Source organism: Salvelinus alpinus, chromosome 1 (genome assembly GCF_045679555.1).
Source record: "Salvelinus alpinus chromosome 1, SLU_Salpinus.1, whole genome shotgun sequence".
NCBI classification, from domain to species: Eukaryota; Metazoa; Chordata; class Actinopteri; order Salmoniformes; family Salmonidae; genus Salvelinus; species Salvelinus alpinus.
In genome coordinates, this window is record NC_092086.1 from 105,110,359 (window position 1) to 105,133,211 (window position 22,853).

The 22,853-nt window shown below is 44.5% G+C and overlaps 1 protein-coding gene across 1 annotated transcript; it reads right to left on the minus strand.

The window, feature by feature from the left end:
- Positions 1–5,537: 5,537 nt before the first annotated feature.
- On the minus strand, positions 5,538–9,635 carry LOC139537609 (procathepsin L-like). The gene is made up of 8 exons (XM_071339114.1): positions 9,476–9,635; positions 8,442–8,580; positions 8,106–8,228; positions 7,495–7,647; positions 7,038–7,262; positions 6,568–6,736; positions 6,184–6,301; positions 5,538–5,955 (listed from the first exon to the last, which is right to left on the minus strand). The coding sequence occupies exons 2-8, from the start codon at positions 8,568–8,570 to the stop codon at positions 5,856–5,858; spliced, it is 1,017 nt and encodes a 338-aa protein (XP_071195215.1). The 5' UTR covers positions 8,571–8,580; positions 9,476–9,635; the 3' UTR covers positions 5,538–5,855.
- Positions 9,636–22,853: the final 13,218 nt, after the last annotated feature.

Below are 22,853 nucleotides of genomic sequence, written 5' to 3' on the forward strand. Positions count from 1 at the left end.
GCTTCATATCTTAAATATGATGAGAAAACAAAGATATGCTATGTATAGTCAGTATTTGTCAACATGAAGAGAGAAAATAGGATGTCGCATATCTCAGGCGATTGAATGAGTCCATATCTGGCCATATTCGGAGTACTCCCAATATCATATATGTCTAAAAGACACATCTGGATCCACAAAACTGAAAAAACATGCATTGGAAATGGTCTGTATTCTGAAGAATTGCAGAAAAAAAATGAGTAACTCGCAAAATGTTTTATTTACTTTTTCTAGCATGAGAGCTACTTAAAAAAAATAAAACGTTGAGAGCTACACGTTTTTCCTAGCTTTCAAATGGGCACATTCTTCTCTCCCCTGCAACTCATCCCCGGGTGTTTAGTGTACAAGAGAAAACAGTGCACTATGTTTTCTGTCAATACCTGGTAAAATAATGGATAATAAACAACTCAGTTGTTATTTTTATTTATTTAACCTTTATTTAACTAGGCAAGTCAGTTAAGAACAAATTCCTATTTACAATGATGGCCTACACCGGCCAAACCCAGACGACGCTGGGCCACTTGTGAGCCGCCCTATGGGACTCCCAATCACTGCCGGTTGTGATAAAGCCTGGATTCAAACCAGGGTGTCTGTAGTGACACCTCTAGCACTAAGATGCAGTGCCTTGGACTGCTGCACCACTCGGGAGCCTCAAATGTAGAATTGCTCATAGAGAAACAAGGAAATTGGATGTTCTGAGGCCATGTCAATGCTTAAATCACATCAGAATAGCATTTGTTTTAGGACTGGAAGAAAACTAACACATTTAGATTTTTGAGTGTAATTCCCCTTTAATTGTGCATCTAACGAGTGAGGAATGTGCCTTCTAACTGCTGGTCTAGTGATGGTTCTATACTGCAGCTGCTCATTTCATGGCAAAGTTTGCGAATAACAAATAACACATACAAAATATATAATGACTCATGATATAGGCTAATCTCCCAGGTAAGCCTACTTTGCAGTTAACATTTAATTATGAAAGATGTTGGGGAAAGTATTTCTGTCAACCCACAAGACGGTTATCACATCAACTGGCTACACACGGAGTGAAAGTCAAACGGGTGCACCACACAGACAGACGGGCAATTTTGCTGGAAATTAATTGGCAGATATTGTTTGAGTTTCTAAGCCAAAAGTAGCCAACCAAGGATCAAATCAAATTTTATTTGTCACATACACATGGTTAGCAGATGTTAATGCGAGTGTAGCGAAATGCTTGTGCTTCTAGTTCCGACAATGCAGTAATAACCAACAAGTAATCTAACCTAACAATTCCACAACTACTACCTTATACACACAAGTGTAAAGGGATAAAGAATATGTACATAAAGATATATGAATGAGTGATGGTACAGAACGGCATAGGCAAGATGCAGTAGATGGTATAGAGTACAGTATATACATATGAGATGAGTAATGTAGGGTATGTAAACATAAAGTGGCATAGTTTAAAGTGGCTAGTGATACATGTATTACATAAAGATGGCAAGATGCAGTAGATGATATAGAGTACAGTATATACATATACATATGAGATGAGTAATGTAGGGTATGTAAACATTATATTAAGTGGCATTGTTTAAAGTGGCTAGTGGTACATTTTTACATAATTTCCATCAATTCCCAATATTAAAGTGGCTGGAGTTGAGTCAGTATGTTGGCAGCGGCCGCTAAATGTTAGTGGTGGCTGTTTAACAGTCTGATGGCCTTGAGATAGAAGCTGTTTTTCAGTCTCTCGGTCCCTGCTTTGATGCACCTGTACTGACCTCGCCTTCTGGATGATAGCGGGGTGAACAGGCAGTGGCTTGGGTGGTTGTTGTCCTTGATGATCTTTATGGCCTTCCTGTGACATCGGGTGGTGTAGGTGTCCTGGAGGGCAGGTAGTTTGCCCCCGGTGATGCGTTGTGCAGACCTCACTACCCTCTGGACTGCCTTACGGTTGTGGGCGGAGCAGTTGCCGTACCAGGCGGTGGTACAGCCCGACAGGATGCTCTCGATTGTGCATCTGTAGAAGTTTGTGAGTGCTTTTGGTGACAAGCCGAATTTCTTCAGCCTCCTGAGGTTGAAGAGGCGCTGCTGCGCCTTCTTCACAACGCTGTCTGTGTGGGTGGACCAATTCAGTTTGTCCGTGATGTGTACACCGAGGAACTTTCCACCTTCTCCACTACTGACCCGTCGATGTGGATAGGGGGGTGCTCCCTCTGCTGTTTCCTGAAGTCCACAATCATCTCCTTTGTTTTGTTGACGTTGAGTGTGAGGTTATTTTCCTGACACCACACTCCGAGGGCCCTCACCTCCTCCCTGTAGGCCGTCTCGTCGTTGTTGGTAATCAAGCCTACCACTGTAGTGTCATCCGCAAACTTGATGATTGAGTTGGAGGCGTGCATGGCCACGCAGTCGTGGGTGAACAGGGAGTACAGGAGAGGGCTCAGAACGCACCCTTGTGGGGCCCCAGTGTTGAGGATCAGCGGGGTGGAGATGTTGTTACCTACCCTCACCACCTGGGGGCGGCCCATCAGGAAGTCCAGGACCCAGTTGCACAGGGCGGGGTCGAGACCCAGGGTCTCGAGCTTGATGACGAGTTTGGAGGGTACTATGGTGTTAAATGCTGAGCTGTAGTCGATGAACAGCATTCTCACATAGGTATTCCTCTTGTCCAGATGGGTTAGGGCAGTGTGCAGTGTGGTTGCGATTGCGTCGTCTGTGGACCTATTGGGTCGGTAAGCAAATTGGAGTGGGTCTAGGGTGTCAGGTAGGGTGGAGGTGATATGGTCCTTGTCTAGTCTCTCAAAGCACTTCATGATGACGGAAGTGAGTGCGGAAGTGAGTCGTTTAGCTCAGTTACCTTAGCTTTCTTGGGAACAGGAACAATGGTGGCCCTCTTGAAGCATGTGGGAACAGCAGACTGGGATAAGGATTGATTGAATATGTCCGTAAACACACCAGTCAGCTGGTCTGCGCATGCTCTGAGGACGCGGCTGGGAATGCCGTCTGGGCCTGCAGCCTTGCGAGGGTTAACACGTTTAAATGTTTTACTCACCTCGGCTGCAGTGAAGGAGAGCCCGCAGGTTTTGGTAGCGGGCCGTAGCGGGCCTCAAAGCGAGCAAAAAAGTTATTTAGCCTGTCTGGGAGCAAGACATCCTGGTCCGCGACGGGGCTGGTTTTCTTTTTGTAATCCGTGATTGACTGTAGACCCTGCCACATACCTCTTGTGTCTGAGCTGTTGAATTGCGACTCTATTTTGTCTCTGTACTGGGACATAGCTTGTTTGATTGCCTTGCGGAGAGAATAGCTACACTGTTTGTATTCGGTCATGTTTCCGGTCACCTTGCCCTGGTTAAAAGCAGTGGTTCGCGCTTTCAGTTTCACGCGAATGCTGCCGTCAATCCACGGTTTCTGGTTTGGGAATGTTTTAATCGTTGCTGTGGGTACGACATCGTCAATGCACCTTCTAATGAACTCGCTCACCGAATCAGCATATTCGTCAATGTTGTTGTTGGACGCAATGCGGAACATATTCCAATCCGCGTGATCGAAGCAGTCTTGGGATAATGTTCACGTTGTGTTGATTAGATAGTAGCTGGGAGCTTGCGTTCTCTGATTCTTGTGAGGTTTATGACAGTTTGCAGTGGAACATGTGAAAATTGCATATACTTTCAGAATTGTTTGGCAAACTACTCATAGATGGGCTGTGAGCTACTTAGATGGACTGCAATCGACCTGTTGGAGACCCCGGCTTTAGAATTTCAAAAATGTTTCATGTAAAGATATCCCGATATGGACCCTTTTTGCCTAGTGATTGGACGCTGAGCTGTAGGCCATGAAAAGCATTCTCAAATAGGTGTTCCTCTTGTCCAGGTGGGAAAGGGCAGTGTAGAGTGCAAAAGAGATTGCGTAAACTGTGGATCTGTTGGGGTGGTAAGCGAGTTGGAGTGGGTCCAGGGTGTCTGGGGTTAGCTTGGCGTTTTTGGGCAGGTTAGCTTGGCATTCTTGGGTACAGGGACTATGGTGGTCTGCTTGAAACCTATAGGTATTACAAACTGGGTCAGGGAGAGGTTGAAAATGTCAAGGAAGGCACTTGCCAGCTGGTCAGCACATGCTCTGTGTTCGCGTCCTGGTAATTTGTCTTATGAATGTTGACCTATTTAAAGATCTTACGTCGGCTACGGAGAGCGTGATCACACAGTCGTCGGAACAGCTGTTGCTCTCATGCATGGTTCAGTGGTGCTTGCCTCAAAGCGAGCATAGAAGGCATTTAACTTGTCTGGTAGGCTTGTGTTACTGGGCAGCTCCCGGCTGCGTTTCCCTTTGTACTCTGTGATAGTTTGCAAGCCCTGCCACATCTGTCAAGCGTCAGAGCCGGTGTAGTGGAATTCGATCTTAGTCTTGTATTGATGCTTTGCCTATTTGATGGTTCGTTGGAGGGCGTAGCAGGATTTCTTATAAGCGTCCAGATTAGTGTCCCGCTCCTTGAAAACATCAGCTCAAGCGTTTAGTTCAGTGTGGCTGTTGCCTGTAATTCATGGCTTCTGGTTGGAATATGTACGTACGGTCACTGTGGGGACGACATTGTCGATCCGCTTATTGATGCTGGTGACTGATGTGGTAACCTCAATCCTATCGGATGAATCCTGGAACATATTCCTGTCTGTGCTAGCGTAACAGTCCTGTAGTTTAGCATCCGCTTCATCGGACTACATCACTGGTACTTCCTGTTTGAGTTTTTGCTAGTAAGCGGGAATCAGGAGAATAGAGTTATGGTCAGATTTGCTTCTTTGTGAGGAGTGAAAGTTATATATTTTTTTCACCTCTAGTTGCACAGGTGCCATGCTCATAGAAATTAGGTAAAACGGGTTTGTTTTCCTGCATTAAAATCACCAGCCTCACCACTTCTGGATTAGCATTTTCTTGTTTGCTTATGGCCAAATCTAAACGCAATATTTCTCACACATATCCAAGCATACAGCCTCACTGATAGTCAAATGGGGTTAGTACAAATTCTATTTTTGGGAAATAACTGCATTCCCTTTAAATTGGGAGCAGCTACACAAATGTCACTAACCAACTACCAGTTAAGCCACAATCTCAGACGTGATTGGACACAGTGTTCTTTTTCTATGACAAAGGTTACTGGATCTGTGGCCAGAGTTCAACAGTTAGTTGTTTTGTAACCCACCAGGCTAAAACAGGTCTTATCTGAGCCATGAGGACCTTGCTCATCTTATCTGCTCTGAGACACTAACTCCTGCTGTATTGTAGGTATAAAATGTTAATACCGTCAAGGTTTTTCCTGCTCTATCTGGAATAAACTTTGGTGTGTGTACCCAAAGGGTAGGGGCAATATGGCTTCTAATACAGGCCATATGGAACAGCTGTGTGTAGTAAGCCAAGTAACGCAAAGTGACATCATTGACCAAAGGGCACAAAAACACTTGGCAAAGTTTTACAGTTTGGATAGGATGACTACCAATTTTGTAGTTTGCCATGTAAACAACAAATCAATTTTAAAAAGAGGTTTATTTTTCTCATATGTACAACATTTTTACAGAACAGGTGTAAAAGCAGTAAACTAGGAATGTACACAGAGGTCACACCTGTAACATTTACTTGACTCAACTATATATCAAATCAAGTATAAAAACAAACTAGGTAGAATTTCATAGATTCCCTAAAACTGTGTTTCTTTAAAACCCATGCAGCAGGATTCACTAGTGCCTTTCACAGACTTAATAAGGCAGCACTTTCGTCATCATTGCCCTTTATGAACGTTTTTCAAACATAAACAAAACTCTTGAACACATCCAGGTTCTGAAACACTAGACCAGTGGGTAGCTGGATGCCGTTGCGATACCACAGTGGTTCTTCCTGTCTTTGGCCATGTAGATGTAGCCTTTGTCTCCCCATTTCTCACTCCAGCTGAGGAAAATACAAACAATCTGTTAGCTTCTCTGGACTTAGTTGGGAAATTATACAAAATTTGATTTACTGCCACTTTAGAGAAATTCATGACTTAACCATAGTACCAGACCAACACCATATTCAAATAAAGGCAATGGTATTGTAGAGGTATATTCCCTGATGAAGAAATTAACCATTCCTGTGGTGGAAACGGTCAAACAAACATTCCAGGAAGAAACTCTGTACCTGTTCTTGACAATCCAGTATTTCTTGCCATCCACATCCTCTCCTTCAAAACCATATCCCACCACTAGAACGCCATGGTCCAACTCCTCACTGCTGCACTCCTTCTCATAGTAGATCCCTAGAGGGAGGGCATATAGTTACATTAGTTGGGCTAAAATGAGTTTACCCCAGCGTATGGCTGTACAACCATCTGATCAATGCTAAAGCTGCTAGCAGGCAAAGTGACAACTTTGGTAACGCTTTGAAAGAGAACCATTATTAGCTAGTGTGAACAGGACAGTGGACCAGTGAAGCGCACTGCTACACAAAAATAGAATGTAGGGAATCCAAATAAAGTTGAGGAAGTTGATGTAACATATGTTGCGTTGCCTTTTTGCTACTAACCAGACTCATAGAACTGAAAGGACTCGTGGCCGGCATCGATTGCAACAGAGACAGGACCGACTGCAGCCACAGCCTTCATCATAGCATGCTCCTTGCCACTGGGGATGTCCACAAAGCCAGTCTCGTTGGCAGCACTGAACTCTGGCTTGTAGTGGCAAGGGTCCTCATCCTGGGGAAATAGAGGATCAATAGTAAAAAAAGTCATTATTAGTAAAAAAATAAAATAAGAATATCCACTGAATCAAGCAATTCTGGTTGAAATGGCCTAAATCTCAATGCCATAAAGAGCAGAAACCTTCATTTATTTTTCTGTCAGCACCTCACGCAATAATAAATCCAGATTTCTAAACATTTATGGCCCAGTCTTGCCAAATCCTATTGTCATGCCAAACATGACTACAACCATAGGAGTTGGTTATACAGCTTGAACAGATTTGAGACCAGGCTAAAATAACAGAAATGGGTCTTACAGTGCCGACGTAGGGGTAGGACTCCTCTGTGTCCAGGCCGGCGTTGTCCTGGATGTACTGGAAGGCCTGGTCCATGAGCCCACCGTTACAGCCCTCATTGCCCTCCGGTCTGGAGCAGTCCACCAGGTTCTGTTCACTCAGAGACACCAGCTTGCCAGTCTTCCTGAACTGCTGGCCCTCCATGGCCCCGGTGGTGCTGAACGCCCAGCAAGACCCACATGATCCCTGAGGGAGGCGGAGATTGTGAATAGCTAGCATGTGTATAACAAAGTGACAATAATTTAGCAATTGCGAAGTAGGGGTGTAAGCAATGCATTTACTGCAACTATAAATATCCTGTGTACACAACTTGTGGCAACTTGGAATGGGTTAACGGCAAACCTCAGTCTTGTTTTATTCAGTGACAGCTGTGTATGGTTAAGAATGAGTCATGGCTCATGAGTGTCTGAGGTCTCACCTGGTCCTTGACGGGAGTGACGTAGCCCTTCTCCCTCCAATCAACAGCTTTAGGTGCCTGCAGGTAGTTGGGTTCCATGAACAGAGAGCCCTTGAACTTCCTCTCAGTCGTCTGCTTGTAGCCGTTCATCGTCTGCCTGAACTCTTCATTGGTCTAGGGAGGAAGGAATCAGTAAGGGCATGTTGAAATGTATGTCATTCCTGGCCAGGTGTGCTTTGGGGTTTTTAAAGTTCCTATCTGAATAGAACATTGAGGGGTTTCCAATGTCTAAGGACTTTTTAAATAATTTTTTTTTTAACTTATGCATAAAGATGAGTAAGTTTCAGTTCCCTTCTCAGGATCACTATTCTGTTCCTGTTTCTTCAGTACGTGCTAGTGGAAGAAACCCAACCTGTGAGTCTGGCAATGAAAGTAGGAATGTATTCAACGCTGACACCTGTGGCTATGTTTTCATAGTGCCTGTGAAATATTTCCTCATTCCGTACTGTGTCATAGACCACATAGGGCATGACAACAAAAGGATTCAGCTACAGCAAACACTATGGGACAAGGCTGCTGACATGCATCTCCTGCCCCACAATAAAATGTCTCAGCAAGGAGCTTGTTCTTACCATGTCACCAAAGTGGTTCATGCCCAGACGGTAGGAGTGTTTTCCCATGGTGTGTTCGAGGTTGTGGATCTCAATCTTCTTCAGGTTTTTCTCCCAAATCATCCTCCTCCAGCCCTCCTCGCTCTGAGAAATTAGTGTACTTGGTCAGAGAATGGACATACAAATCATACAGTCCCAGAACTACAAACAAAATCCAGGGAAAAATAAGTCACTACATTTTGCAATAATACAGGCCTACATGGAATGTACAGTTGTCAAGGCACCAAATAATTAATTTGAGACTCAACAAGACCTTGAGGCACTATGGTGCCCTACTTGTACTTCAATAACACCCACCTCATGGTAGTTCTTGCTGTGCCAGTTTTTCCACAGGTGCCAATGGCCCTCCAACTGAGAGTCAAACCTAGGAGCCGCACACACAGCACTCACACAGAGCACCAACACTGCCAAGTACAGTGCCGTCATGGCCAAACAGCTGTGAAGGGAGCGAGAAGAGCTATCGGTCAGCCTTGTATTTCACAGTGTGAAGAAGCTACATTTATATATAGATTGTTATTGCCTTCAGATTATTGCCACAGGCAGCTTGGTTGACTGACATGTTAAGTGTGTGTTGCGTTTATCTAGAACCAACAGAACAGGAAAAACAAGGGCTATAGATTCTGCTCTGTGAGGAAGAGAGTGGAGCATAATACCTGAATCAGAAGTCATATAAAAACTCATAAACCAACTAGCTAATTTCCTTAATTGAAGTCTACGCGAATGGCAGACTGCAGCCGTCTGAACCGACGTTCTGGTTAGAATGCTGTGTATGCAAACACTGAAAGGGAGTCTGCGCAAAGTGGGACTTGGTTGGTTGCATCATTCCTGTTTTTCCTAGTTTGGCTTGATCCTGATCACAAGATGCGGGCGGATCCAAAGCCGCTGAATCATTCTCTGAACATGGACAAAGCCCAAGGAAAATATAAAAGGAAATCGAATCTCCCACATCACCATTTCCAAAAATGTAACGGTTCGCTTTAATATATAGCAACCTATAAACGATAACATTCGCGACTGATACATTTGAACACAATGTTCCCTTTGTGAGAACAAAACAAAGCCCTCTAGCGCTACACAAAAGCACTCGACTCATGGAGGGGGGGAAAAGATACCGTTTTACTGCTATACCTTTTCAATTTATATCAAGTTCTGTAATGTTGATATCCACGAAACTAGTCGAGGGAATGTTAGGTAACAGCAGGTATCAAAAACAAACAAGAGCAAATGCCCGGGGTAAAGTCTATAACCCAAGTAGACGTACCTAACGTAGCAAACGAAAATAGACAGGCCTAAAACTGTACAAACAACGCAAGCCCTAGAGAAATACGTACTTAATGTATTGTCAATTTGCAGTAGAAGTGTGGAGGTCCCTGCTGTTGCGTGTCGATCAATAAATAAATATTGTGTAGACACACCACTTTATACAGACAGTTTTTTTGTTGTACAGTAGGAGGGGCCTGTGATTGGTTGAATATGTCACATAGGAGGGTCGAGGATTGGCTGAAATGGGACTTTATAACGCGCAGGTCCCGCCCCGAGTAAATATCCCAGCATGTGATTCCTGCCCACGTGACCGTCTTATCCGGCAGCGGAACTGCTGGCATGTTACAAAGTAACAGTTAGTCGTTTTCCCTCAACATTTTTTACTTTTCAGATAGGCTACTTTGTAACAGTTCTCCCATGGATACAGAAAATACAAAGAAATTGTCAGAAAAAAAAGTCAAGACATGTTCACAGCACAAGGACGACATGCATTAAGGAAGAAATGGTAGTCATATGATCAATAACGCCGCACTCACGTGAGACACACCTTAATGTTAGTCTTGGGCCCTAGACAAATGTTTTGTAACACACACAAAAACAGTGGTGGAAAAAGTACTCAATTGTCATACATGAGTAAAAGTAAAGATACCTTAATAGAAAATGACCCTAGTAAAAGTGAAAGTCACCCAGTAAAATACTACTTGAGTAAAAGTCTAAGTATTTGGATTTAAATATACTTTAAGTATCAAAAGTAAATGGAATTGCTAAAATGTACTTAAGTATCAAAAGTAAAAGTATAAATAATTTCAAATTTATTTTTTTATTGACGGATAGCAGGGGCACACTCCAACACTCAGACATAATTTACAAACGAAGCATTTGTGTTTTGTGAGTCCGCCAGATCAGAGGCAGTAGGGATGACCAGGGATGTTCTCTTGATAATTATGTGAATTGGACCATTTTCCTGTCAAAATGTGAGGAGTACTTTTGGGTGTCAGGGAAAATGTATAAAGTAAAAAGTATATTATTTTCTTTAGGAATGTAGTGAAGTAAAAGTTGGCAAAAATATGAATAGTAAAGTACAGATAACCCCAAAAAACGACTTAAGTAAAAATTACTTTAAAGTACTACTTAAGTATGTTACACCACTGCAAAAAACAGGTAGGCCTGAAAATATTTGTACCGCAATCTCGTTCACCAGACACTTCTGCCTACGCGCAATTGGCCTACTCCCTAAAACTGAGTGGGCAGCAACAAACACCACACTGCTAATTGGACGTCAAAGCCAGTCTTCTACTTTTTTTTCAGACAAAGCTCACACATGGTGAAAATGATATTTTTCTTCTCTATGAAGTAGATTCAGTGTTTGATCAACCGTGGGCTGATATGATTTTAAAAAATATACAGTTGAAGTCAGAAGTTTACATACACCTTAGCCAAATACATTTAAACTCAGTTTTTCACAATTCCTGACATTTAATCCAAGTAAAAATTCCCTGTCTTAGGTCAGTTAGGATCACCACTTTGTTTTAAGAATGTGAAATGTCAGATTAATAGTAGAGAGAATGATATATTTCAGCTTTTATTTCTTTCATCACATTCCCAGTGGGTCAGAAGTTTACATACTAATTGAGTGTATTTGGTAGAATTGCCTTTAAATTGTTTAACTTGGGTCAAACGTTTTGGGTAGCCTTCCACAAGCTTCCCACAATAAGTTGGTGTGAATTTTGGCCCATTCCTCCTGACAGAGCTGGTGTAACTGAGTCAGGTTTGTAGGTCTCCTTGCTCACACACGCATTTTCAGTTCTGCCCACAAATTTTCTATAGGATTGAGGTCAGGGCTTTGTGATGGCCACTCCAATACCTCGACTTTGTTGTCCTTAAGCCATTTTGCCACAACTTTGGAAGTATGCTTGGGGTCATTGTCCATTTGGAAGACCCATTTGCGACCAAGCTTTAACTTCCTGACAGATGTCTTGAGATGTTTCTTCAATATATCCACATAATTTTCACTCCCCATGATGCCATCTATTTTGTGAAGTGCACCAGTCCCTCCTGCAGCAAAACACCCCCACAACATGATGCTGCCACCCCCGTGCTTCACGGTTGGGATGGTGTTCTTCGGCTTGAAAGCCTCCCCGTTTTTCCTCCAAATATAACGATGGTCATTATGACCAAACAGTTATATTTTTTTTTCATCAGACCAGAGGACATTTCTCCAAAAAGTCTTTGTCCCCATGTGCAGTTGCACACCGTAGTCTGGCTTTTTTATGGCAGTTTTGGAGCAGTGGCTTCTTCCTTGATGAGCAGCCTTTCAGGTTATGTCGATATAGGACTCGTTTTACTGTGGATATAGATAGTTTTGTACCTGTTCCCTCCAGCATCTTCACAACGTCCTTTGCTGTTGTTCTGGGATTGATTTGCACTTTTCACACCAAAGTACGCTGATCTCTAGGAGACAGAACGCGTCTCCTTCCTGAGCTGTATGACGACTGCGTGGTCCCATGGTGTTTATACTTGCGTACTATTGTTTGTACAGATAAACGTGGTACCTTCAGGCGTTTGGAAATTGCTCCCAAGGATGAACCAGACTTGTGGAGGTCTCCAATTTGTTTCGGAGGTCTTGGCTGATTTCTTTTGATTTTCCCATGATGTCAAGCAAAGAGGCACTGAGTTTGAAGGTAGGCCTTGAAATACATCCACAGGTACACCTCCAATTGACTTAAATTATGTCAATTAGCCTACCAGAAGCTTCTAAAGCCATGACATTTTCTGGAATTTTACAAGCTGTTTAAACACTCAGTCAACTTAGTGTATGTAAACTTCTGACCCACTGAAAATGTGATACAGTGAAATAATCTGTCTGTAAACAATTGTTGGAAAAATTGCTTGTGTCATGCACAAAGTAGATGTCCTAACCGACTTGCCAAAACTATAGTTTGTTAACAAGAAATTTGTGGAGTGGTTGAAAAACGAGTTTTAATGACCAACCTAAGTGTATGTAAACTTCCGACTTCAACTGTATATATTTATTTAACCTTTTTGATAAAGTTGCCTAAAGCTGAGAGAACCACATAGATAACTAGAAATTAGTGTCTGCATTCTTAATATACTGATTAATTATTGTGTGATAGCCTGCTGTGTCGAGAAAGTTCTGATGGGATTATAAATTGATTTGTGTAACTAATAATTCCGATTGAATTTGAAAGGGGGAGGTGTCTTAAAAGTCTTTCAGGGGTTTTCTACCTTTCCTGTGTTATGATACTGACGATTTGTCGCCACAGATGGTTTTACATTTTTAGCGTTGTGGCTAGATGGAGTAGTCGGGACAACTATAGATTTGTAGCTAACCCTTTTCCTGACCTTAACCTCATTATCCTAACCCGCTATGTTAATTCCCCTAACCTGCCACGTTAGTTATCCTAACCTGCTATGTAAGCAAACAAACAAACAAACATGCTCTTTTCGGATAACTTTGATCATATTGTTTTTTCTTGTGTGCTACTACTACAACCCTAAGGACAACAAATGACCATTCAGACAATTGTTTCTATGTAAATGTCTGTGGAATTACCTGTAGTGGGAAGTTCAAGTCAAGTTTCGCTCATCCACCAAGAAACCCGAATCATTATTTACATCATTTATATATTTTCTCTGAAAAGTGGCCTATGTCTACATCAAGCAGTCATTAAGAAGCCATTGATCTCGGTTTACGTGTTTAACATTGGAAAGAGAACAATCAGGTAGGCCTCGCCTGACCTCCACACAGTGACTTGGAGCTCATACATTTTTAAATGACAAAGCATTTAAATGCATCTATTTCAATGATGAAACTGCGTAGATCGAAACCAACTAATAAATACATTGTTTCTGATTAATGATTTAATTTCCCCTTTGCCTTGTCAGCTATAGGAAACACAGCCTGTCAAACTATTGAAATTGACTTTAGTATTCTGAAAGAAACAAAACAACAAAAATACTTTGTAAATGGGTATTTGACAATTGCAGAAAGATTTAGTGTGAAGGAATAATTGACTGATTCTAAAGGATTGTTTGTCTCTGACATTGGATAGGACTCACTGGTCTCTGAGCCGTCTAGAAAGACACAGGAAGAATGAAACGGATTGATTTTCTTATTTGGCAGCTGCTGATATCTGTAGATAGCTGGTTAATGACAGGACACACCACTCTGTAGATATGTAGTGGTTAACAGGACTACTTCATTGCTAATGTTCTGTCTACAGAAACACAGGGAAATCACACACACTCCTGAGGAGTTTCTCTTTCTGAATAGATGTTTTGATTACAATGCAGTACTGACCATAACCTCATCCATGCAACTTCAAACATTTTGCCGTACTGGAAAGGTTACATCATGAGAGTCCAAAATGGACATAGCAAATGCAGATTGCCCCTTTAATTGTCTGCATACTTTAGATAGCCTGCTGTGCCAAGAAAGTTCTTATGGGCTTGTAAATCATTTATTTGTGTAAATAATCATTCCAATTTCATTTGAAAGGCGGATGTCTTACAAGCCTCTCTGGGTTTTTCTACCTTTCTCGCACATGCTCTTCATTTTCCCTGTTAACTACTACTGGGACAATTGACTATACGTAATTGTTTGACAATTAAATTTACTCTCACAATGGATTCTATGTAAATGTTTGTGGAATTATCTGTAGTGGGACATTCAAGTCAAGTTTCTCTCATCCACCAAGAAACCCCAATCACTGTTTACCTAACCTCGGTTACCTAGAAGTAAAATGATATTTACTCTGACAACTGACCTACAGTGGGATCGAAAATGATTGACACCCTTGATAAACATGAGCAATAATGACTGTATAATTCAAATACTGAGCTATATTGTATGCAACAACAAAAAAGTGGGAGATTATATTAGTTTATACTAATAAAATTGTTCAGAGAAAGAGATGTTGTTAAACAAGTAATACTTTATTTTCTCAAAAAGGCAAGGGGTAAAAATTGACACCCCTAAAGCTTTTTATAAATAGAGTAGTCAAAAGTTTTATATTTGGTCCCGTATTCCTAGCACGCAAGGACTACATCAAGCTTGTGACTCTACAAACTTGTTGGATGCATTTGCAGTTCCTTTTGGTTGTTTCACATTATTTCTTGCCCAATAGAAATGAATGGGGAATCATGTGTTGTGTCATGTTGGAGTCCATTTTGTTGTAAATATGAATATAATATGTTTCTAAACACTTCTACATTAATGTGGATGCTACCATGATTACGGATAATCCCGAATGAATCATGAATTATGATGATTGAGAAAGTTAAAGGGGGTCAAAGATCATACCCCCAACTCATGCTAACTTCACCTGTTAATGGTTAGAGGTTAGCAGGGGAGGTGAGCATGAGTTGGGGGTATGGGTGTAAATGGGTGTTTGACAATTGGCATCCCTAGCCGCGTCCTCAGAGCATGCGCAGACCAGCTGACTGGTGTGTTTACGGACATATTCAATCAATCCTTATCCCAGTCTGCTGTTCCCACATGCTTCAAGAGGGCCACCATTGTTCCAGTTCACAACAAAGCGAAGGTAACTGAGCTAAATGACTATCGCCCCGTAGCACTCACCTCCTTCATCATGAAGTACTTTGAAAGACTAGTCAAGGATCATATCACCTCCACCCTACCTGACACTCTAGACCCCCTCCAATTTGCTTACTGCCCCGATAGGTCCACAGACAACACAATCGCAATCACACTGCACACTGCCCTAACCCATCTGGACAAGAGGAATACCTATGTAAGAATGCTGTTCATCGACTACAGCTCAGCATTTAACACCATAGTATCCTCCAAAATCGTCATAAAGCTCAAGACCCTGGGTCTCGACCCCGCCCTGTGCAACTGGGTCCTGGACACCCCACAAGGGTGCGTTCTCAGCCCTCTCCTGTACTCCCTGTTCACCCATGACTGCGTGGCCATGCACGCCTCCAACTCAATCATCAAGTTTGCAGACAACACTACAGTGATAGGCTTGATTACCAACAACGACGAGGAGGTGAGGGCCCTCGGAGTGTGGTGTCAGGTAAATAACCTCACACTCAACGTCAACAAAACAAAGGAGATGATCGTGGACTTCAGGAAACAGCAGAGGGAGCACCCCCCTATCCACATCGACGGGACAGTAGTGGAGAAGGTGGAAAGTTTTAAGTTCCTCGGCATCACGGACAAACTGAAATGGTCCACCCACACAGACAGCGTGGTGAAGAAGTCGCAACAGCGAGGCTGAAGAAATTTGGCTTGTCACCAAAAACACACACATACTTTTACAGATGCACAATCGAGAGCATCCTGTCAGGCTGTACCACCGCCTGGTATGGCAACTGCTCCACCCACAACCGTAAGGCTCTCCAGAGGGTAGTGAGGTCTGCACAACGCATCACCGGGGGAAAACTACCTGCTCTCCAGGACACCTACACCACCCGATGTCACAGGAAGGCCAAAAAGATCATCAAGGACAACAACCATCCGAGCCACTGCCTGTTCACCCCGCTATCATCCAGAAGGCGAGGTCAGTACAGGTGCATCAAAGCTGGGACCGAGAGACTAACATTGAGTGGCTGCTGCCAACATACTGACTCAATCTCTAGCCCCTTTAATAATAAAAAATTGGATGTAATAAATGTATCAGTCACTTTAAACTATGCCACTTTATATAATGTTTATATACCCTACACTACTCATCTCATATGTATATACTGTACTCTATACCATCTACTGCATCTTGCCTGTGCCGTTCGGCCATCGCTCGTCCATATATATTTTTATGTACATATTCTTATTCATTCCTTTACACTTGTGTGTATAAGGTAGTTGTTGTGAAATTGTTAGATTACTTGTTAGATATTACTGCATGGTCAGAACTAGAAAAACAAGCATTTCGCTACACTCGCATTAACATCTGCTAACCATGTGTATGTGACAAATAAAATTTGATTTGAAATATAGCGTAAAGGAATAATTACAGTAAATGACAGGTATTGGAAAAGTTACTTCATGAAATCGAAACAGAGTGAACGAGAATTGTTATCAAAACCCCCCAACAGTTACAGTCGAAGCGGAGGCACATTTTATCTGAATTGACTGAAGGATTGTTTGTCTCTGACTTTGGATAGGACACACTGGTTTCTGAGCCAACTGGGAAGACACTACCACACAGGAAGAACAAGGACGGATTGATTTTATATTTTGGCAGCTGCTGAATCTACCTGTAGATATGTGGTTACTGTGAGGACGGACACACACGCAGTAGATATGTGGAGGTTAATAGGACTACTTGATTGGTAATGGTGTGTACAGAAACAGAGGGAAATCACATTCCCATTCCTGAGGAGTTTCTCTCTCTTAATACAATCTGTGAAGCATTCATTATCACAATTATCATTTTGCAGTATAATGAGGCAGTTGAGAAAGTGGTGTTGATTGAAAATTATTAAAATTGATAATCTTATCAAAATTAATTATTTGATAACAATGGAGTACTGACCATTACCTCATCCATGCAACTTCAACATTTTGCTGACACTGATTACAGTCTGACGTAAACAGATGCACTTACTCTACCTGCCAGCCATCAAGAGTACTGAAGTCAATGTAAAAGTCATGACCATAGAATGGACATATTGCCTATCATTGACTTGTGTTTACTCCTCTAAACAGGACCTAATAACAATAGGGTCTGAAAGCAACATTAAGATTTTAGTTGTTCATTGTCCAATCATCTTAGCATTTCAGTATTTCATCCACCTACACTGAGTGTACAAATCATTAAGGACACCTGCTCTTTCAATGACATAGACCGACCAGGTGAATCCAGGTGAAAGCAATGATTCCTTATTGATGTCACTTGTTAAATCCACTTCAATCAGTGTAGATGAAGGTTAGCTAGCGCCGCCGTTAGCTAGCGCCGCCGTTCTCCTACCTAGTCAACACTGCTAGCAACACTGCTAGCTAGCCAGCTAGCCAACTATCATTTTAGTCAATAAGATTTTTTGCTAACTTCTACCGAATAGCAGCACTGTAGGAACTATTACATTACAACGGTGTAGTGTAATAGTGATTAGTGTAGTGTTAGCTAGCTACATAGTTGTCTTTGCTGTCTTTGCTGTCTTTGTATCTAAGATAATTGTGTAGTTTAGAGTAATTATCGAGTAATTATCGAGGTTAGTTAGCGCCGCCGTTAGCTAGCGCCGCCGTTCTCCTACCTAGTCAACACTGCTAGCAACACTGCTAGCTAGCCAACTATCATTTTAGTCAATAAGATTTTTTGCAACGTAAGCTTAACTTTCTGAACATTCGAGACGTGTAGTCCACTTGTCATTCCAATCTCCTTTGCATTAGCGTAGCCTCTTCTGTAGCCTGTCAACTATGTGTCTGTCTATCCCTCTTCTCTCCTCTCTGCACAGACCATACAAACGCTTCACACCGCGTGGCCGCTGCCACTCTAACCTGGTGGTCCCAGCGCGCACGACCCACGTGGAGTTCCAGGTCTCCGGCAGCCTCTGAAACTGCCGATCTGCGGCCAACAAGGCAGAGTTCATCTCAGCCTATGCTTCCCTCCAGTTCCTCGACTTCTTGGCACTGACGGAAACATGGATTACCACAGATAACACTGCTACTCCTACTGCTCTCTCCTCGTCTGCCCACGTGTTCTCGCACACCCCGAGAGCTTCTGGTCAGCGGGGTGGTGGCACTGGGATCCTCATCTCTCCCAAGTGGACATTCTCTCTTTCTCCCCTGACCCATCTGTCTATCGCCTCCTTTGAATTCCATGCTGTCACAGTTACCAGCCCTTTCAAGCTTAACATCCTTATCATTTATCGCCCTCCAGGTTCCCTTGGAGAGTTCATCAATGAGCTTGACAAGTTCCTTTCCTGAGGATGGCTCACCTCTCACAGTTCTGGGTGACTTTAACCTCCCCACGTCTACCTTTGACTCATTCCTCTCTGCCTCCTTCTTTCCACTCCTCTCCTCTTTTGACCTCACCCTCTCACCTTCCCCCCCTACTCACAAGGCAGGCAATACGCTTGACCTCATCTTTACTAGATGCTGTTCTTCCACTAATCTCATTGCAACTCCCCTCCAAGTCTCCGACCACTACCTTGTATCCTTCTCCCTCTCGCTCTCATCCAACACTTCCCACACTGCCCCCACTCGGATGGTATCGCGCCGTCCCAACCTTCGCTCTCTCTCCCCCGCTACTCTCTCCTCTTCCATCCTATCATCTCTTCCCTCTGCTCAAACCTTCTCCAACCTATCTCCTGATTCTGCCTCCTCAACCCTCCTCTCCTCCCTTTCTGCATCCTTTGACTCTCTATGTCCCCTATCCTCCAGGCCGGCTCGGTCCTCCCCTCCTGCTCCGTGGCTCGACGACTCATTGCGAGCTCATAGAACCGGGCTCCGGGCAGCCGAGCGGAAATGGAGGAAAACTCGCCTCCCTGCGGACCTGGCATCCTTTCACTCCCTCCTCTCTACATTCTCCTCTTCTGTCTCTGCTGCTAAAGCCACTTTCTACCACTCTAAATTCCAAGCATCTGCCTCTAACCCTAGGAAGCTCTTTGCCACCTTCTCCTCCCTCCTGAATCCTCCTCCCCCCCCCCCTCCTCCCTCTCTGCGGATGACTTCGTCAACCATTTTGAAAAGAAGGTCGACGACATCCGATCCTCGTTTGCTAAGTCAAACGACACCGCTGGTTCTGCTCACACTGCCCTACCCTGTGCTTTGACCTCTTTCTCCCCTCTCTCTCCAGATGAAATCTCGCGTCTTGTGACGGCCGGCCGCCCAACAACCTGCCCGCTTGACCCTATCCCCTCCTCTCTTCTCCAGACCATTTCCGGAGACCTTCTCCCTTACCTCACCTCGCTCATCAACTCATCCTTGACCGCTGGCTACGTCCCTTCCGTCTTCAAGAGAGCGAGAGTTGCACCCCTTCTGAAAAAACCTACACTCGATCCCTCCGATGTCAACAACTACAGACCAGTATCCCTTCTTTCTTTTCTCTCCAAAACTCTTGAACGTGCCGTCCTTGGCCAGCTCTCCTGCTATCTCTCTCAGAATGACCTTCTTGATCCAAATCAGTCAGGTTTCAAGACTAGTCATTCAACTGAGACTGCTCTTCTCTGTGTCACGGAGGCGCTCCGCACTGCTAAAGCTAACTCTCTCTCCTCTGCTCTCATCCTTCTAGACCTATCGGCTGCCTTTGATACTGTGAACCATCAGATCCTCCTCTCCACCCTCTCCGAGTTGGGCATCTCCGGCGCGGCCCACGCTTGGATTGCGTCCTATCTGACAGGTCGCTCCTACCAGGTGGCGTGGCGAGAATCTGTCTCCGCACCACGTGCTCTCACCACTGGTGTCCCCCAGGGCTCTGTTCTAGGCCCTCTCCTATTCTCGCTATACACCAAGTCACTTGGCTCTGTCATATCCTCACATGGTCTCTCCTATCATTGCTATGCAGATGACACTCAATTAATCTTCTCCTTTCCCCCTTCTGATAACCAGGTGGCGAATCGCATCTCTGCATGTCTGGCAGACATATCAGTGTGGATGACGGATCACCACCTCAAGCTGGACCTCGGCAAGACGGAGCTGCTCTTCCTCCCGGGGAAGGACTGCCCGTTCCATGATCTCGCCATCACGGTTGACAACTCCATTGTGTCCTCCTCCCAGAGTGCTAAGAACCTTGGCGTGATCCTGGACAACACCCTGTCGTTCTCAACTAACATCAAGGCGGTGACCCGTTCCTGTAGGTTCATGCTCTACAACATTCGCAGAGTACGACCCTGCCTCACACAGGAAGCGGCGCAGGTCCTAATCCAGGCACTTGTCATCTCCCGTCTGGATTACTGCAACTCGCTGTTGGCTGGGCTCCCTGCCTGTGCCATTAAACCCCTACAACTCATCCAGAACGCCGCAGCCCGTCTGGTGTTCAACCTTCCCAAGTTCTCTCACGTCACCCCGCTCCTCCGCTCTCTCCACTGGCTTCCAGTTGAAGCTCGCATCCGCTACAATACCATGGTGCTTGCCTACGGAGCTGTGAGGGGAACGGCACCTCCGTACCTTCAGGCTCTGATCAGGCCCTACACCCAAACAAGGGCACTGCGTTCATCCACCTCTGGCCTGCTCGCCTCCCTACCTCTGAGGAAGTACAGTTCCCACTCAGCCCAGTCAAAACTGTTCGCTGCTCTGGCACCCCAATGGTGGAACAAACTCCCTCACGACGCCAGGTCAGCGGAGTCAATCACCACCTTCCGGAGACACCTGAAACCCCACCTCTTTAAGGAATACCTAGGATAGGAGAAAGTAATCCTTCTAACCCCCCCCCCCCCCCCTTAAAAGAGTTAGATGCACTATTGTAAAGTGGTTGTTCCACTGGATATCATAAGGTGAATGCACCAATTTGTAAGTCGCTCTGGATAAGAGCGTCTGCTAAATGACTTAAATGTAAATGTAAATGTAAAAGGGGAGGAGACAGGTTAAAGAGACAATTGAGCCTTGAGACATGGATTGCGTATGTGTGCCATTCAGAGGGTGAATGGGCAAGACAAAATATTTAAGTGCTTTGAACGAGGTATGGTAGTATTTGTATTCATTAAGGATCCTTGGCCGTAGCTACTCTTCCTAGGGTCCAGCAACATTAAGGCAGTTATATACAATTTCAAATATTACTTTACCCAATACATGTAGTGTGTTCCCTCAAGCCACTACACCTATCACATATTTACAATACATCATCCATGTCTACGTGTGTGTAGAGTGCATGTCTTATCATGTGTGTCTCTTCACAGTCCCTGCTGTTCCATAAGGTGTATTTTTATCTGTTTAAAAAAAAATCTGATTCTACTGCTTGAATAAGTTACCATGTAGCCATGGCTCTATGTAGTACTCTGCGCCTCACTTAGTCTACACAACTGAACAGGCAGCGGCATCTACAGAAGGTAGCTAGTGAGCTAGAGCTAGCCAAGCTTGTCACATGCTGTCTTAAAGTAAAAGATAAAGGTGTTGATGCAGCCAGAACCCAGATAACTCAGCCAGAGCAGAGGAACCTCTCACCAGCACCATCTGATGAACATGTGACAGCTTTGCGGCTATATCACTGACACAACCACGCCAACCTAGGAAAACAAGGCAGAGCCTATGAAGACTCACATCTTCTCCCTGCCTACCCGAGGCACTCATCAGCAGCTCCCGTGGTTCCGCACCCTGCTCCAGCTCCCGTGGTTCCGTGGTTCCGCACCCAACTCCCGTGGTTCCACACCCAGTTCCAGCTTCCGTGGTTCCGTACCCAGCTCCAGCTTCTGTGGTTCCGCACCCATCTCCAGTGGTTCCACACCCAGCTCCAGCAGCTCCTCACCCAGCTCCCGTGGTTCCGTACTAAGGACCAATACCTGCGGCTCCATAACCCGGACCAGCACCCGTGGCTCCATACCCTGGACCAGCATCCGCAGTCCACATCCTGCACCAGGTCAACCCTACTTACCTGCGCGACAAAACATGCCTTATCCAGTCCCAGCAGCACCGGGCTTCCATCCAGGTTTAGGCATGCCCTATCCCAATCCAGCAGCACTACATCCTGCCCCGGGATAGATGGCACCCTACCCGGAGCCTGCTCCGCCACATGGCACAGATCAGCTGATTGCCTCATCATACAGCATGCTGAAGCCATCGTTGCCCTACTTTGACAGCAGTAGAGAGGGATTTTGCCCTCCTCAAGATGTTCCTAGATGACCTGATGAGCAGTCACAGACACCTAAACGAGTGGTATAAGTATCAAGTGCTCCTGGCCCACCTGAAACTACAGAGTGCAGTACAGCTCGCTAAGGCCTACATGCACGATCCAAGACTTTACACTGCTGCCTTACAAGCTCTGCAGGACAAGTACGGTCAGCCAACTTGTCCAGTGTGAGCTAGCCACCATCCTAAACTCCCCCGCCTTCCGGTCCGGAGATGCAGAAGCTTTCGACACCTTTGCCCTGTCTATCCACTCACTGGTAGGCATGCTCAGGACCCTTGAGGGGCAGAACGGCTATGAGCGCAGATGTGGATCGCACGTCGACCGGCTCTTGAGCAAGATGCCACAGAGTTACCGAGATGAATTCGTTGAGTACTGCTTCAATCACGGCATCCTCAGGTCTGGCACGGACCAGATGTTCACCCTCCAGACGTACATCCAGGTCAAACAGAGCTGCAGCCCTTTGTCAATGTGACATGCCTAAGCCATTCAAGACCACTGTGCCTTAAGACAGAAGCAGAAATCTGCTTCAATCCTTTTCAACGCAAGTGAAGACCCAAACCCAAAGGAACCTGCTCAATCCAAGGAGAAATCCAAACCCAAGCTATACTGTCCCCACTGTGACAATAAAGAACACTTTCTCTTCTCGTGAAGAGTTCAAGAAGCTGAACACAGGACAGAT

Excerpts from the sequence above, each read along its gene's own strand:
- LOC139537609 (XM_071339114.1), bottom strand. The coding sequence starts at position 8,570 with ATGACGGCACTGTACTTGGCAGTGTTGGTGCTCTGTGTGAGTGCTGTG. Across the intron at positions 8,229-8,441 it reads ACAGCAAGAACTACCATGAG|AGCGAGGAGGGCTGGAGGAG; the intron begins GTGGGTGTTATT and ends CTAATTTCTCAG. Across the intron at positions 6,302-6,567 it reads CTTTCAGTTCTATGAGTCTG|GGATCTACTATGAGAAGGAG; the intron begins GTTAGTAGCAAA and ends CCCTCCCTCTAG.